This window comes from Neoarius graeffei, chromosome 11 (assembly GCF_027579695.1).
Source record: "Neoarius graeffei isolate fNeoGra1 chromosome 11, fNeoGra1.pri, whole genome shotgun sequence".
Lineage (NCBI taxonomy): Eukaryota > Metazoa > Chordata > Actinopteri > Siluriformes > Ariidae > Neoarius > Neoarius graeffei.
This window is the reverse complement of record NC_083579.1, coordinates 2,441,256-2,459,520: the sequence shown is the minus strand read 5'-3', so window position 1 is coordinate 2,459,520 and position 18,265 is coordinate 2,441,256. Positions and strand designations below refer to the sequence as shown.

General features: G+C 41.5%; 1 protein-coding gene across 2 annotated transcripts in view; it reads right to left on the bottom strand.

Moving 5' to 3' along the window:
* Window positions 1-18,265, bottom strand: part of ttbk1b (tau tubulin kinase 1b) — a 62,535-nt gene that overhangs the window by 29,777 nt on the left and 14,493 nt on the right. The window contains exons 3-8 of one of the 2 annotated variants that reach the window (XM_060933250.1): window positions 11,990-12,137; window positions 8,275-8,348; window positions 8,011-8,151; window positions 6,845-6,949; window positions 3,128-3,193; window positions 2,729-2,821 (exon numbers count right to left, since the gene is read on the bottom strand). In XM_060933250.1, coding sequence (XP_060789233.1) covers window positions 2,729-2,821; window positions 3,128-3,193; window positions 6,845-6,949; window positions 8,011-8,151; window positions 8,275-8,348; window positions 11,990-12,137 — 627 coding nt within the window. Of the gene's footprint in view, window positions 1-2,728; window positions 2,822-3,127; window positions 3,194-4,721; window positions 4,755-6,844; window positions 6,950-8,010; window positions 8,152-8,274; window positions 8,349-11,989; window positions 12,138-18,265 lie in introns of those variants that run through there. The other variant, XM_060933251.1, reaches the window with a different exon arrangement.

The following is an 18,265-nucleotide window of genomic DNA, read 5'->3' as shown; positions in this document are numbered from 1 at the left end:
ACTGTACCCTGTATAATCAGACGGTATTGTACCGTGTAATCAGACAGTACTGTACCCTGTATAATCAGACGGTACTGTACCGTGTAATCAGACGGTATTGTACCGTGTATAATCAGACGGTATTGTACCGTGTATAATCAGACAGTACTGTACCGTGTATAATCAGACAGTACTGTACCATGTATAATCAGACAGTACTGTACCCTGTATAATCAGACAGTACTGTACCCTGTATAATCAGACAGTATTGTACCGTGTATAATCAGACGGTATTGTACCGTGTAATCAGACAGTACTGTACCCTGTATAATCAGACAGTATTGTACCGTGTATAATCAGACGGTATTGTACCGTGTAATCAGACGGTACTGTACCCTGTATAATCAGACAGTATTGTACCGTGTATAATCAGACGGTATTGTACCGTGTAATCAGACAGTACTGTACCCTGTATAATCAGACAGTACTGTACCCTGTATAATCAGACAGTATTGTACCGTGTATAATCAGACGGTATTGTACCGTGTAATCAGACAGTACTGTACCCTGTATAATCAGACAGTATTGTACCGTGTATAATCAGACGGTATTGTACCGTGTAATCAGACAGTACTGTACCCTGTATAATCAGACGGTACTGTACCGTGTAATCAGACGGTATTGTACCGTGTATAATCAGACGGTATTGTACCGTGTATAATCAGACAGTACTGTACCGTGTATAATCAGACAGTACTGTACCCTGTATAATCAGACAGTACTGTACCCTGTATAATCAGACAGTACTGTACCCTGTATAATCAGACAGTATTGTACCGTGTATAATCAGACGGTATTGTACCGTGTAATCAGACAGTACTGTACCCTGTATAATCAGACAGTATTGTACCGTGTATAATCAGACGGTATTGTACCGTGTAATCAGACGGTATTGTACCCTGTATAATCAGACAGTACTGTACCCTGTATAATCAGACGGTACTGTACCGTGTAATCAGACGGTATTGTACCGTGTAATCAGACGGTACTGTACCCTGTATAATCAGACAGTACTGTACCCTGTATAATCAGACGGTATTGTACCGTGTAATCAGACGGTACTGTACCCTGTATAATCAGACAGTATTGTACCGTGTATAATCAGACGGTATTGTACCGTGTAATCAGACAGTACTGTACCCTGTATAATCAGACGGTATTGTACCGTGTATAATCAGACGGTACTGTACCGTGTAATCAGACGGTATTGTACCGTGTAATCAGACGGTATTGTACCCTGTATAATCAGACAGTACTGTACCCTGTATAATCAGACGGTATTGTACCGTGTAATCAGACGGTACTGTACCCTGTATAATCAGACAGTACTGTACCCTGTATAATCAGACAGTATTGTACCATGTATAATCAGACAGTACTGTACCCTGTATAATCAGACAGTATTGTACCGTGTATAATCAGACGGTATTGTACCGTGTAATCAGACAGTACTGTACCCTGTATAATCAGACGGTATTGTACCCTGTATAATCAGACGGTACTGTACCGTGTAATCAGACGGTATTGTACCGTGTAATCAGACTGTACTGAATGCTGTGTAATCAGACGGTATTGTACCGTGTAATCAGACGGTACTGTACCGTGTATAATCAGACAGTACTGTACCCTGTATAATCAGACAGTATTGTACCGTGTATAATCAGACGGTATTGTACCGTGTAATCAGACAGTATTGTACCGTGTATAATCAGACAGTACTGTACCCTGTATAATCAGACAGTATTGTACCGTGTATAATCAGACGGTATTGTACCGTGTAATCAGACAGTATTGTACCCTGTATAATCAGACGGTACTGTACCGTGTAATCAGACAGTATTGTACCCTGTATAATCAGACGGTACTGTACCGTGTAATCAGACGGTACTGTATCGTGTAATCAGACAGTATTGTATCGTGTAATCAGACGGTACTGTACCCTGTATAATCAGACAGTACTGTACCCTGTATAATCAGACAGTATTGTACCGTGTATAATCAGACAGTACTGTACCCTGTATAATCAGACAGTATTGTACCGTGTATAATCAGACGGTATTGTACCGTGTAATCAGACAGTATTGTACCCTGTATAATCAGACGGTACTGTACCGTGTAATCAGACGGTACTGTATCGTGTAATCAGACAGTATTGTATCGTGTAATCAGACAGTATTGTACCGTGTATAATCAGACGGTATTGTACCGTGTAATCAGACAGTATTGTACCCTGTATAATCAGACGGTATTGTACCCTGTATAATCAGACGGTACTGTACCGTGTAATCAGACGGTATTGTATCGTGTAATCAGACGGTATTGTATCGTGTAATCAGACAGTACTGTACCCTGTATAATCAGACGGTATTGTACCCTGTATAATCAGACAGTACTGTACCCTGTATAATCAGACGGTATTGTACCCTGTATAATCAGACGGTGCTGTACCGTGTAATCAGACGGTATTGTATCGTGTAATCAGACGGTATTGTATCGTGTAATCAGACGGTATTGAACACTGAATATAAAAACAGCTCCAAATCACACTAATGAATTTAATGTTAAATGTCCTTTTCTTTTTCAGAATCTCAGGATATTGTTTTATCTTTCATTAAGATGATTAAGACTGTAAATAATCTTAATGAAAGTAAAATATCTGTCGTGTGTTTGATGCGTGACTTCTCCTCACCTTGTCTTTGATCTTCCTCCACGGTAACTGTCCCACAGTAAACTCCACCAGCATGTAGAACAACGACCACAGATCATCATGGCGACCCATTTCCTGTTCCATCACAACAACAGTCAACAGTTTACATTATTCATTATATTATTACGTTTTATAATACAATACTATTTATTATCATTACTATTATTCATATTAATGTGTGTAAAGTATGAAGTTTACTAAATACATTCATTATTAAACTCAACAAAGTCAAATATTACATGAATGTTACAAATCAGCCAAAAACTGACAAAACACTTTAGAATTATAAAACATCCTGGGTTTAACATCAGGAAAGATGAATAAAGTGTTTATAAAGGGTTAATAATGAATTGCTCTGTTGGAGCTGTGCACATTTCTCACTTTGTTCTTGTGAGCATTGACTGACGCGTAGCGCACCGTTCCCCGAAACCCTGCCACCGTTCTTGGCTAAAACACACAATTATTAAACACTGAGGGAGAAAAACACATTCTTTTAAAATTATTCAACATAACAATGAATGGTGTGAGAAGTCATCGTGGTGATGAGGGATAAAACTGAGTTTAAACCTCAAGATGGTGATAATAGTTCATGTTTAACATCACAAAATAATAAACATCTATTACAGAGTGAAGTTGTGTAGATTTTCTGTATAAAATTGTGTAATGTATAATTTATATCATCAGTCTCAATAACATTGGTCATTAAGTTGATCTAATGGATACAGGACCAGTTAAAAGTTTGCACACCCCTACTCTACTCATTCACAGGTGTTTCTGTATTGTGACTCTTCTTGACATTGCAGAACAATAGTGAAGACATCAAAATGATGAAATAACGTCTGGAACATTTATGGAATTATGTAGTAAACAACAAAAAAAAAAGTGTTAAAAAAACAACGTTTGATATTTTAGATTCTTCAGTGTATCCAGCGTTTCCCTTGATGACGCTTTCCACACTATCTCTTTCTCTTAACCAGCTTCATGAGGGAGTCACCTGGAATGCTTTCCAATTAACAGGTGTGTCTCGTCAAAAGGTCATTAGTGGATGAGTTTCTCGCCTTCTTAATGTGTTTGAGATCAAACAGTAAATAATAAAAATACTCTCGAAAAAATAGCCCTATTCAACACCACAACTGTAGTAATCCATATTATGTCAAAAACCGAAGAACTAAGTAAAGAGAAACGACATCCATCATTACTGTGACATGCAGTGACTTTTAATTCATAAAAATAAAGAAAAAACACTGAACTAGAAGGGGTGTCAAAACTTTTAACTGATACTGTACATATAAAATGTGGATGAACTGATCTGATTAATTAATTAGTTTATTGTTATTAAGGATAATGAATGGCTGATGATTAATTTGTTAGATTTTGTGTGTATAATGTAGAAATACAGTTTCATCTCTCATATACCTGATGCACTTTTCAGTAAAAACATCTGAACCATTTTAATTAATGACAGATTTTTATTCGAATGATTTCTGAGATTTAATAAAGAAAAATATCATTACAGTTGGTTTATATGAAAAAGATGTTGTACAGGAACAAGTCTGTCTCATTAAATCTCATATTTATATATTTTAATGATGTTCCTCAAACTGAAAGTTTTAAATAATGAAGTAAAATGCGAGAGTCTATATTTAATGTAGTAATAATGTTTAGATTTCTTATATCTGATCTCAGTAATAATGAATCTGTTCTTATGTGATATAACGGAATCTAAAGGAAGATTACCTTTTAGCAGAACAGAAATGTAAACATGTTTCCTGTTACTATAATAATATAAATATACAGCTTGTGTTACAGTTTTTAAAAATCATTAATTGAACGTCAGGGACAGGGAAGAGACGGGATAAATTTGGGATTATTTAGGTTCTCTACTCCACATCAGGTTGAACACGACAGGTTCTACAGGTCGGGGGTGAGAGGATTAAAGTCAGTGATTAGAGAAGAAAGCAGGTGAAACACTCACACTCTAACAGCTGATATGGTAATGAGGATCTTACACACGGGGAAAAACATGCGCTTCCAACATAAAGGCCAAAAACTGCAAAATATAAAACAATAAAATGGAGAAAAAACATAAAACATAAAATAATGTGAACGTAAAGTACAACAATGAACTTAATGAAATTAAACAATATGCAAAATAAATATGCAATAAAATTTAAATCCAAAGTGAGATATTTATTATATTATTTATATTTAAAATGAGCATTATAATCACACAGAGAAAGAAGTAACACTGAAAATGTAAAATAAATGACTTGAACACGCAACTGTTTGCAAAATATCTCTGATTCTTAGTAACAGGGTTTAAATTAAAGAGTGTGTTGATATATAAGCTGATGATGAAAAGAGAAACAGTCGTACTGGTCGTGTTGTTCTGCTGTAGGTGATGAAGTTACTGGAATAAAAATAGTTTGTTTTTTAGATAAACACTGAATGGTACATTTTTGTGACACAATTAAAGACTCGAAATTCCACTCAGTGATAGCAGTGCATCGCTGAGCAAGAGCAAATACTGATGTGAAGGCCCCTGGACGGGCAGAGGAAGGCCCCTGGACGGGCAGAGGAAGGCCCCTGGACAGGCAAAGTCCTCCTTAGGCGCACTCGCTTTACTTACATGTAGTTAGCACACTGTTTAACCAGAAGCCATGAAGAATGTGCTATAGAGGTACTAGATCTAACTATCAAAAGTCCAACAAGAAAAAAAGGTGAAGTACAGACACCGGTAATAAGGCCCTGAGTGGCAGGAGTGTGTGAACCCTGTCAAACAGTAAGTCAAGTGAATTTGGGGGTGGAGCATTACAAACTCTGAATGTGAAATGAATAAATACGGGCCTCAAATTTAAATACCACAGTCTTGAAAAAAGATGGGAATGAAACATCTACATGGGTGTGCAGAGGAAGGCCACTGGACAGGCAGAGGAAGGCCTATGGACAGGCCCCTGGCCGGACAGAGGAAGGCCCCTGGATGGGCCCGTGGACGGGCCCCTGGCCTATTTTCAAAATATCAGCATGGCTATAAAGTACAATTTAGATGTAAATTTTAAACCTATTTCTGTAACAATTTACACTTCAACAATTCCTTTTATGGAATTATGTGGGTGTGGCCAAATGTAAATCTGGTTTATTTACACAGAGCTTTAAGAAAAAGATGATAAATGAGGCTCGGTGTAATTAAAGTCCTTTCACCTGTTCCACGTCCTAGTGTTTAACACACACACACACACACACACACACACACACACACACACGCACCCGTGTGCTCAGTGTGAGGTCTGTGGGGCTGCAGTCAGACGCTCATATGAACCTTAATATCACTTTTATCAGAAATCTGAGTCTGTAATCAGATACAGTCTATTGTATCAGGCTGTGCTGTGAACTCATCATCAGTCCAGCTCCAGTTTAAACGGTTTTCTCTCTACAGTCTCGTCAGACGCTCGTGTTCGGGGAATGTGTTATCCGACTGCTCTCAGGCACAAAATAAAAATAATCTACTTCTCATATCAACGAACAGAAACGCTCCACTGTTTCATAACCGGTGTTCCATAAATAGTACATGTTACATTATTATCTGTGTGTGTATAAATCTATCCATACGGCTGATGATTTACTGCTCACAGGGATTAAACACAGAGATTGTGTGTGTTTTACTTCCTGTTAACTGAATTAAGTGAAAATAGCGGTTTATTTGATCGCTTTAACGCTAACTCCCACATATCAGTCAGCTAACATTAGGACTGTTGCTGTGGTTACGTCTCCAATGGCATTATCTCGATGTTTATCGAAGCTGATACTAAGTCATAACTGTAGCTTAAAACGTTACTGAAGATGGTTGTCAGGGTTACATTGTTACACACCTGCCAGCCAATCAGAGACAAGTATTTACAAGGCTGTGAGATTGCCATCAGTAAAATTAATGACTGATATCAATAATGTTCATCAGGTATTTAACTGTATATTGATATAATCCAGAATGCTGTGTCCTGATTGGTTGAGAGCAGTAAGGACAACGAACCATGATGCTAGCAGGAAGCTAACAGGCGTCATTAGTTGTACTATGACTGTAGGGGGCGTGGCGCTACTCACAGGCCGCACTTCTCCGTTGGTGTTGGTGTACTGACGAGCGAGGCCGAAATCCAGCATGTAGCACTTCTTGTACGTGAACGGCAGCCGACCCATGGCGAAGTTCGACTGCAGGAAGAGAAAAAACAAAAAGCATCTTCACTGCTGTCTGTGTGAGCGTGTGAAGACATACAGCACCGTGCATAAGTATTCATCCCCCTCTGATGTTTTCCACATTGTGTAATGTTACAATCTGGAACTGAAATGGAGATGGACATTATTTACAAATAAAATCATAAAAGTTGTGAATACATTAAGTATTTACCCCATTACTGTGAAACCTAATAAACCTAAATTAAATTCCAGCCAGTAACCAATAAATTAGTCCTGGAAAAGTATCAATCAGGGTTTGATTATTAAAAAATTCTCAGTGCCAGTGATATTAAATCCGTTATTAAAAATGTAAAGAATGCGACAGAACCATAACTCTGCCTGGAGGAGACTGTCTAAAGTCAGAAAGTGGATAAAGAGGGGATTCATCAGAGACACACCCAAGAGCACAAGGGGAACGCTGAACATGGTGCTACCACCATCATGCTCCACAGTGTGAATGGTGATTTTTTTGGGGGGGTGTTTATATATCAAATATATAACAGGCATTAACTCAGGTATTTAAAACAGGTGCGTACAAGGGTGAGTTTAACCAATCAGCAAATGTTCGGTATAGCAAGCCCCACCCCCACTAGTCCCTGTGTGTGTGTGTGTGTGTGTGTGTGTGTGTGTGTGTGTGTGTGTGTGTGTGTGTGTGTGTGAGAATGAGTGTGATAGAGAGAATGAGTGAGAGAAAGAGAATGTGTGTGTATGTGTGAGAGAGAGAGAGAGAGAGAGAGAGAGAGAGAGACAGAGAGATAATGGGTTAGAGAAAGAATGAGAGAGAGAATAAGCAAGAGGGGAGAGAGAAAGAGAGAGACAGAAAGAATGAGCAACAGAGAATGTGTGAGAGAGAGAGAATGTGTGTGTGTGTGTGTGTGTGTGTGTGTGTGTGTGTGTGTGTGTGTGTGTGTGTGAGAGAGAGAGAGAGAGAACGCGTGTGAGAGAGAGAGAATAAGCGAGAGAGAGAGAATAAGCGCGAGAGAGAGAGAGAGAGAGAGAGAGAGAGAGAGAGAGAGAGAGAGAGAGAGAGAGCATACAGGTTTGATGTCTCGGTGCAGGAAGCCGACAGAGTGAATGGCCTCAATGGCCTCCAGGATCTGCTTCCCTAACCGCAGTGTCGTGCTCATGGAGAATGTTCCACGAGGCTGGCTGCGTCTCAAATCAGCAAGGTTCCTTCCCTAGAGAGAAAGAGAGAGAGAGACCATACAGTGAAATTTGTGCTACAAAATAATCACACACACACACACACACACACACACACACACACACACACACACACACACACACACACAGAGCTCTACCTGCAGCTGCATGACCACGTAATTGAACTTCTCGTTTCTTCCACAGCCGATAAACTTACACACGTGATTTTTTCCTGCATGAGAAAAAAACCCAACATATTAAACAACAGTTAAACAGACAGAATTATATACTCGTTTCCTTATGTCCAAAGGGTGCACAAACTTTTGTCCTCAACAGGCAGCCAACCAGATAGATAGAAAAATAGATAAACAGACAGACAGATGAAGATGGAAATCAGACAGACAGACAGGCTCCAGAAAGTATTCACACCATGGTTATTTCTCTTTTTGCTGTATTAAAACAGCCAATTTAAATGTATTTAAATACAAAGTCTAAAATCTGCACATCTGATAAACGTTCACGCCGTCTTCTTCTCAGCAACTGAAATGAGGACCAGTGTTTAGTTTTCCTTCACACTCCATTAGGAACACCTGCTCATTCATACAGTTCTCTCATCAGCCAATCACGTGGCAGCAGTGCAGTGTAGAAACTCATACAGGTTCAGGACAAGCGCTTCAGTTAGCGTTCATATCCAACATCAGAATAAAGAAAAACTCTGATCTCTGTGACTGTAACCGTGGCACAGAGGCTGGTATCAGATGGCATCAGACTGGTCTGAGCTGACAGGAAGGATAGAATCGCTCAAATAATCAACCGTGGTGAGCAGAAAAGCTTCTCTGAACCCACTGAACCATGAGATGGATGGGCTACAAGAGCAGAAGAATTCATCAGGTTCCACTCCTGTCAGCCAGGGCGAAGAATCTGAGGCGATCACGGACTCACTGCCACATGACTATGGAATGCCATCTGAGACTCATTCATGCGCGAACAGAAAACCAACATTGAGCGCATGGCACAAATGGAACGCACTGTACAGGATTTGAGCGAGAGCGCGCAGAGGGCTGTTGTTGCGCACAAAGATTCATTCCCCCCCTCAAAGTATACTTTATGTGCTCGCTCAAAACACGTTTCTGCGCTCAACATCGGTCTTCTGTTCGCTCAAAACAGGTGCCATGCGCTCAATGCTGGTTTTCTGTTCGCGCATAAATGAGTCTCAAATGGCATTCCATACACGACTGGCTGATTAGATAACCGCATGAACGTACCGGTGTTCCTAATAAAGTGGACAGTGAGTGAGTGTTAAACGGTACAATAAATATCTCTGAATTTGTGAAGTCTCACAGCTACAAGGGCAGATCAGACCAGTCCTGCTGTCATGAAGACCAAGGAACTGCCCATGAAGCTTTAAATGTTTAGGAGGAGAAGGTTAGGAAAAAAAAAATCTGTAAAGCCTTTAACTTTGAGGACCACTGTGAAGTCCAGTATAACAAAACAGACAAAAATATGGCACAACTCGGACACCATGAAGATCAGACCAAACTGAGAGCTCGGGCAAGCATCAGAGAAATGTCCAAGTGTCCAGCTACAAACCGAAGAGTTACACAGCTCACTGGTGTGAAATAGGAGAACCTGTGCAGAACTCCTCATCATCAGGTCTTCATGGATCCAGCCTCGATGGCAGAGTGACCACTTCTCAGAAACGCCATGTTCAAAAATCTGAGAGCTTCTAGAGAAAAGATGATACCATTCCTGAGATCAAGCGTGGTGGTGGAACTGGAAAGCAGTTCCAGCAGTTTGTTGAGAAGAACCTGTTCCAGTCAACCAGACATGTGGGCTTAGGGTCAAAATATACACTATATTGCCAAAAGTATTCGCTCACCTGCCTTGACTCACATATGAGCTTAAGTGACGTCCCATTCCTAATCCATAGGGTTCAATATGACGTCGGTCCACCCTTTGCAGCTAGAACAGCTTCAACTCTTCTGGGAAGGCTGTCCACAAGGTTTAGGAGTGTGTTTATGGGAATTTTTGACCATTCTTCCAGAAGCGCATGTGTGAGGTCACACACCGATGTTGGACGAGAAGGCCTGGCTCTCAGTCTCCGCTCAAATTCATCCCAAAGGTGTTCTATCGGGTTGAGGTCAGGACTCTGTGCAGGCCAGTCAAGTTCATCCACACCAGACTCTGTCATCCATGTCTTTATGGACCTTGCTTTGTGCACTGGTGCACAGTCCTGTTGGAAGAGGAAGGGGCCAGCTCCAAACTGTAAAAACAGTCTGCATGCCGAGGTGCTTGATTTTATACACCTGCGGCCATGGAAGTGATTGGAACACCTGATTCCGATAATTTGGATGGGTGAGCAAATACTTTTGGCAATATAGTGCATGTTCCATCAAGACAAAACACAGGGCAAAAGCTACAAAGGAACAGTTTGAAAATAAAGAAGGTTTGTGTTTTGGAATTGCCGAGTCAAACCTCTGACTTGAATCTAACTGAAGTGAAAATTGCTTTCCACCAACGTTCTCCGTCTAATTTATTCAGAACTGGAGAAAATCTGGGCAGAATGTGAAAGTTCACTCGCTGCAAGATGAGTCAAATCTCTATAGGGGTGTTCACACGGCAACTTTTACTCCGGTGCAGCACCGGGGCTGCCCCGGTAGAGCGTTCACACGGTACAAAGTTATAGCGGTGTCGCCCCTGAAAGCTGCTTAAACCGGTGCAAATCTAACCCTGCTCGGGAGGTGGTTTAAGAAATTTACTCCGGAGTAAATGCTAGTTTGCGGGGCAGCACAGGGGACATCTGAACGCTACGGGGTAGACTCACTACGCGTGAGGAGAGTTGATTACATACGGGCATTGCATAATTTGCATCCTGGTATTTTGCGCTTCCAAAATGGCGAATATCAACAACAACAGAACTGCGTGTCTTCCAGTGTTGCCAGATTGGGCGGTTTTAAGTGCATTTTGGCGGATTTGAACATATTTTGGGCTGGAAAACGTCAGCAGTATCTGGCAACACTGGTGTCTTCATCCACGTTGTTTTCCCGGCGCTTGGCGATGCCATGACAACCGGGAAAAGGAAGTACATTTTCACGCATGCGCATATTTCATTTCCGCATTATTACTATCGTATAGCGCGGTCGCAAAAACTGCCGTGTGAACGCAAGTGGGGCTGCACCGGTGCTAACACGCTTCTCTCTAGTAAGCAGGTTTGTGACGTGTGAACGCTCCACAAAATTTACACCAGTGTAAGATATTTCGCAACAAAATACATCGGTGCAGCATCGATGCAAATATGTGCCGTGTGAACACCGCTTAACTGCTGCAAAAAGACAATTCACACCTAGGGGGTCAATACTTAGTGATTAAGCAGGTGTTTTTTTTTTTATAATTTTGAGGACATTGAAAAATGTAATAAATTTTATTTCTTTTTAGAGTTACTTCAAAAGCAGCAGAAAAAAAATCCCATTCTACAGAGAATACTGTTGTGAGGCACGGCAGACAGACAGAGGGGTGGTGTGCTATTACAGTGCGATTACGTAGAAACAGCTGAGTCAGCACTTTACACCAGAGAACATCATCAATACTGCTGCACTGTGTCCTTTTTGAAGGACACGGACACACACACACACACACACACACACACACACACACACACACACACACTGTCCTTCATGCCTATTAGTCTTCCTCTGTCCCTGTGAGATCTCAGTCTAACACACCGACACACCGGGCATGAAAATGCCTGAGCTTTCTCTCTCTCTCTGTGTGTGTGTGTACTAATGAGGATTGATTAATTATACTGCAACATCATAACATCACTGTGGACCCAAACAAACAAACACACACACACACACACACACACACACACACCTTGTAGTTTCTTCAGCACTGCCACCTCCATCTTCAGCACTTGTTTGGGCTGCTGCGCCGACTCCACCTTCAGAGCCACGTTCTCCCGGGTCAACAAGTCCAACGCTTCATAGATCTCCCCGAATCCTCCGCCTCCAATCTTCTTTAACTACACACACACACACACACACACCCATGAGTAAGCAAACAGCCACGACACAATCAATTGGAAATGTTCTAGTTCCTGACAACGTTTACACACTCAGCTTCAATCAATAGATCATTAACTCACGATCAGCTGTTTCACGATTTCCTTTTTGGTACATAAACGTTTCTTTTATATCTTGAGAGCATTTAATGTAAGTAGCCACTAGGGCTCATATTCGTTTTGAGTCTGTGACTCGAATCCAAAAGCGACGTCAGTGTTCGTGAGGAGCGTTCCGGGTGTTCAGAATCGGGTTACGCGGCTGCTTACGGTACGTGGATTTTCTAATCTCCACGTTCAGATAATTCAAGTCAAAATCACCTGTGCGTAGTTCACACCTCTGAGGTTCCTGGATTTCTTGAGTAGAAGTGTCTGAGACGGAATTTTACACTAGTGTCTAAACCACCACCTTTAACACTGACCTTTAACCCTGAAAAAAAAAAAAATCAGGGATAGAAAATACAGACTGAAGAAGGAAGTAGCAGGTTTTTTTCTTTGTTGTCAAACATTAAAAGAACTCAGAAAACGACCTTAAGTAGCTGTGTAACCCCATGTACTCTATGTTGTGGAACACAGCCCTTGGCACGGTGGTGTAGTGGTTAGCACTGTCGCTTCATAGCAAGAAGATTTTTACACTGGATGCCCTTCTTGATGCAACCCTCCCCAGTCTTTCCGGGGTTGGGACCAGCACCAAGTATGCACTGGCTTGTGCAACCCCAGTGGCTGGGTCGAACCTCACAGCCAGGGGTTTGCATGTTTCCATGTTCTCCCCGTTTCTGCGTGGGTTTCCTCTGGGTGCTCCAGTTTCCCCAACAGTCCAAAGACATGCAGATTAGGTAAAATACCCAGCCACTGGGGTTGCACAAGCCGGTGCATACTTAGTGCTGGTCCCAACCCCGGAAAGACTGGGGAGGGTTGCATCAAGAAGGGCATCCGGTGTAAAAATCTATGCCAAAGCAAAGGAGGTTGAAAATCAATTGAGACTTTGCCTTGTATTCTTCTCCCGTCACAAACTATGTGATCTATGTGACAAATCAAATTAATTAAATAGATAGGATGCTAATATCAACATAATAGATAGAACACCAAGATGGAACGGGGATAGCATGCACAAAGACCTGTGTGGGAGAGTTTTTAATGTGGTAGAGCTGTTGCACAGGGACAATCCCACTCTCTCAGCCATAGAAGCTGAGTTCCAGTGGTAGGGAGAGTAGTCACGACTGGAGCCTTCCCTGGCTGCAGGGGGTGGCTGTAACGTCTTTTGTGCTCGGTCATGCCCTAATGCACTCTCAGTGCGTTGCTGGACCGCCTTCCTGGCCACTGAATCTTCCTGATGATTCCTCTGCCCAGTCTACCAGAATAGTCTTTGTATATTAATTTGGGTGAGCAGGTCCCTAGATGGATGGCCTGCCAATGTTACTAAGCTCCATCTACCCAGGTTGGGTTACTCTTAGTCTGGCCTCTATCCTTTGGCATGTCTTGCTTGGGTGGCCCTACCAGGAGCATAAGCTCCTGCAAGTATAGCTCTCAGGGTCATTGAGGCACACAAGCCCTTCCACTACGACAAGATAGCAACCCACAGAGGAGAAACCAAGATGGAATCTGAGGGGGAAAAAAAGCAGAGTTTAGATGTAGCTGAACTGAGAGATTCATACTGTGGCCTTTTTCTCAGCAACTTTCTATAATCCCCCCCCGTCTCTAAACGCTTTTTATCCAGCATTTATTTTGTCCTCTTTCCATCTACCATGTTCCTCTGCCTGTTCCTGCTCTAAAACTCCAAAAATTCTCACTGCAAATATCAGGAATCTCGTCCATCTTCCACAGTCAGTGTGGTCACTGGTGGACTGTGGCGCTGTCGATCCACACAGCTGACTTCATCTCGAGACTTGGCTTCTCTCCACACGCTCCACTTCCCCAATCTGACAGAACCATCCATCACTCCTGAGAATTTGCCAGCACCATGGGCTTTATCCGACATCTCTCTCAGATAGGCATTGGGTGGTGGTATAGATCTGTGTCTGTCCTCCCATCCCCCTAAAACATGTCGGATTGGTCACTCGATTGCCCCCGGGTACGTGACCTACTGGAATCCCACTCAGGGTGTATTCTCATCATGTGTTCAGTGTGTTCCAGGGATAGACTCCGGAATCATAACCACCTTGACCAAAGAATTTACTGAAGATGAAGAAATGAATATTTAGTGCAGGAGTGCCATGGATATGGTTAATGGTGGAGTTGTAGTTAACCACCAATCATGTTTCGCAGCTTGAAATTTTTCTCAATATTTCTTCTTAAACTTAGCTACACAAGTGTTGCAATGTCATCCCAGCATGAGCACCATCTTCTGCACTGTTCGTGTACCTTAATTTCACTAAGGTGTCCTCTTTCTCTTGTATCCACCAAACATGGCAAGCAGGACCATTTCCAGAAATAAGCAGCATATTAGAGCACCGTAAGAATGCAGGATTTCAAAAAGTGATATTCGTGGACCTAACCTTTAAACAAGTCCACTCCTCAGATCAACATATTCTACCTTTACGCGAGTTCTTCTCCGAGACACCAACCTTTGGCATAACTTCCTCAAGCTTAATGACCAAACCCTGATTCATGTGGTCCTGGTAACTTCCTATCACCATCTTCTTTGAAAGATCTACTTTGCTGTCTTCCCTGTTGGCCTGCAAGGGCCTGCTCACTTGTTTCTTGGATAAAGCATGGTATTAGCAGTAACAGAAGAAGTAAAGCATTGTTGAAAGAAAGTGTATGAAATAACTGCTGCGAAAGCATCGCTCATCAGGAAAACCAAGGAATCAGAATCTTTGTTTTCTTCTTTCCTCCATGTACACACCATGATCTTGAGTCTGAGACCTTCCTGATCACTTGCTGTGAAAGGGAACAAAGACCTTGCTGTAGAACTGGATGACCATTTATTGTCCTCGGCACATCTTACAAGGTTTCTGTTGTTAGAAGGCTTCAAACATGTTCTTAAAGAAGAGCCATTATGCGGTTCCTCATCATCAAGTCTTCACTAAAGGAACTCTTCATTAGCTGGTCTTCTTGAACACCATACACTGTTATCTCCAGCATGCAATGTGACATGTCTTGAAGCTTCCTGTGTCAACCCCCACTGCTTTCTGGAGCTGCTGGGTTATGTTTTATCAACATGATTCTTGTGTACAAAACCATTCTACCTGGTGGCAATAGTCAGAACCTCAGGGTCAGAACCTCAGGTCCAGAACCTCAGGTCCAGCTCAGCTAAACATGAACTCCTTACTGTTTAACCTCCGTTTCTTCTTCTTCCTCCTCTTTCTGCTGCTCCCATTAGGGGTCACCACAGCAGATCTGTTCTGCATAATTGATTTGGCATAGGTTTTACACTGGATGCCCTTCCTGACGCAACCCTCAGCAATCTATCCAGGCTTGGGACTGGCACTAAATATGCACTGTCTTGTGCAATTAAGTGCAACCCAGTGGCAGGGTAGTTTACCTAAGCATTTCGTATAAATATGCAGGTGATTATAGAAAATCGTGCACTGATTAGTCGAGAGATTCAGACTATTCCTCGATAATCACCTTGAGTCACTCGGCAAAACGGCGGCCAATCGCTTCGTCACCATAAGTGAGGAAAAATTACAAATGATGAAAGAAAATGCTGTTCCTAAAAACACAAAAGATGCTCCGAAGTTTGGCCTAAAACTATTCAAAGGGAAGGTGGGATTGTGATTTATTTTATTGATTTCAAAACAAAGTATTTTATGTGACTCGGTGTAGATCAGTGACACGAGTCTGCGCCGCAAGGTTATTACATTTACATACCACTTCTGAAGTTTGAAATAAATGATTTTTTAAAATAGTTTTTTTTAATAATCACCTGTGCATTTATACTAAAACAATTATCTGCCTCAGGCTCAGTGAATATCTGAGCTTTGAGATCGTCTCGATTATTATTATTCACAGATATTCACTTCACCTTTGGCAAATAATTGTTAAACTAGACTGCATTTCTGCAGAGAAAATGCAAAGTGTGCTTGCTGAGCTGTAGCAGAACAGCTATCATGCTTAAAGCTAGCATGCCAACATGCTAACAACTAGCATGCTAACAGTTAACATACTAACAGTTAGCATACTAACATGCTAACAGCAAACTAACATGCTAAAAGCTAGCCTGTTAACATGTTAATGCTAACATGCTAATAGATAACATGCTAATAGATAACATGCTAACAGCTAGCATTCTAACATGCTAATGATTAACATGCTATTTGTTAAAATTCTAACACTTTAAGGCTAATATGCTGACAGCTATCATGCTAACAGCTAACAGGCTAACATGCTAATGGCTAGTATGTTAACTTTTAGCATGCTAACCCACTGAGGGTGACATGATAACAGCTAACATGCTAACAGTTAGCATGCTAACATGCTCAGGCGAACTCACTAACAGCAAACATGCGAACTCTGCATGCTACCATGCTAATCCTAACATGTTAACAGCCCTCATGATAACATGCTAATGGTGAACATGCTAACAGCAGGCATGGTAACACGTGAATGCTAATATGCTAATTGCTATCGTGTGTGCGTGTAAGTATTCCTAATAAAGTGGCCATTGAGTTGAAGTTGATTTGCTGTCAAAGTCTCAGATGAGCAGATCCTTGCCAAATGCATCATCACCTATGGGGGAAGGGAGGAACGACTCAGTCAAGCTTCCACTGATTAGCGGCAAAATGAAGAAAAACTGGACGGATGAAAGGCGAGAGAAAGGCGAGTGCGGGTCAGAACCGATATCATGTGTGTGATGGTGATTTGGCCTGAGGTGCCGTATGAAGTTTGGTGGATGTGTGGTGAAGTGTTACTGAGCAAAACTCCATTCATTAGAATGGGGCCAAAAATCAATGGAAGCCTATGGAGGAAAAAAGAGATGCGTGAAAACCAAGGAAAAGATGAGTGCAGGTCTCAGATGAGGGGATGGATCTGTGCGGGGACTTGGCCTGAGGCATCAAGTGAAGTTTCTTGAAGTTTGGTCACTTGGTTAAAAAAATTGATGGAGCGTGAAAGTTTTTCTCCTGAAACACCATTCATTTGAATGGGGCCAAAAATCAATGCAAGCCTATGGAGGAAAAAGGGATGAGCAAAAAGAAAGGAAAAATATAAGTGCGGGTCAGAACTGATTGCATGTATGTGTCGGGGGAGTTGGCCTGAAGTATCACATGAGGTTTGGTGCATCTGCGATGGAGCGTGTCCGAGTAGGACGATTCGATTCATGAGCCCTATTCATTCTCTATGGGAAAAAAACAAAAGAAAAACAACAAGAACAAGAGAACGAGCGCGTTGATCCAAAAGCTGTATACAAGCACACCACACCACTTCGGGCCAGACGTCTCAGAGTTGGAACGGTGTCTCTATCTCGAACGCCCTAGGAGGAGGAGTGGATCCAAAAAATGTGTCGGAATAAGGCAGAATAAGTAAATTTAAAGTGCCATTCCACCATTGGATGTATTCTTTGGCATAAAATACAATATATTTTGACAACATATATAAATGGTATCACTAGATAGAGAAATCTTTTAGCTTCAAAATGATATATCAAACATAATTTTTTGACAACGACAAGTATATTAATTTTGCGACCAAAGTCACCTACCCTTTTAATTTCCGCGCGTGATGTCATCGGCAGGTTCCCCTTCTTATGTACCACGTGATGTGTGACGTGGCACATATTATCAGCAATGGCGGATAGAACGCGATAAAAATAATACCAATAAATCTAGCTAATACCAATAAATCTAGCTAACTGAAAGATTAACTCAAAATTTTTCGCAATTTTTTTGGCCCCCATATACGAGGAGAAATGACTCTCTCACTTTGGGGGTTTCCTGGTCTAAAAATAGACCGACACGTGGTACACAAGAAGGGGAACCTGCCGATGACATCACGTTTCACTACCGCGCGGAAATTAAAAGGGTAGGTGACTTTGGTCGCAAAATTAATATACTTGTTGTCAAAAAATTATGTGTGATATATCATTTTGAAGCTAAAAGATTTCTCTGTCTGGTCATGTTGTCATAAAATATATTGTATTTTATGCCAAAGAA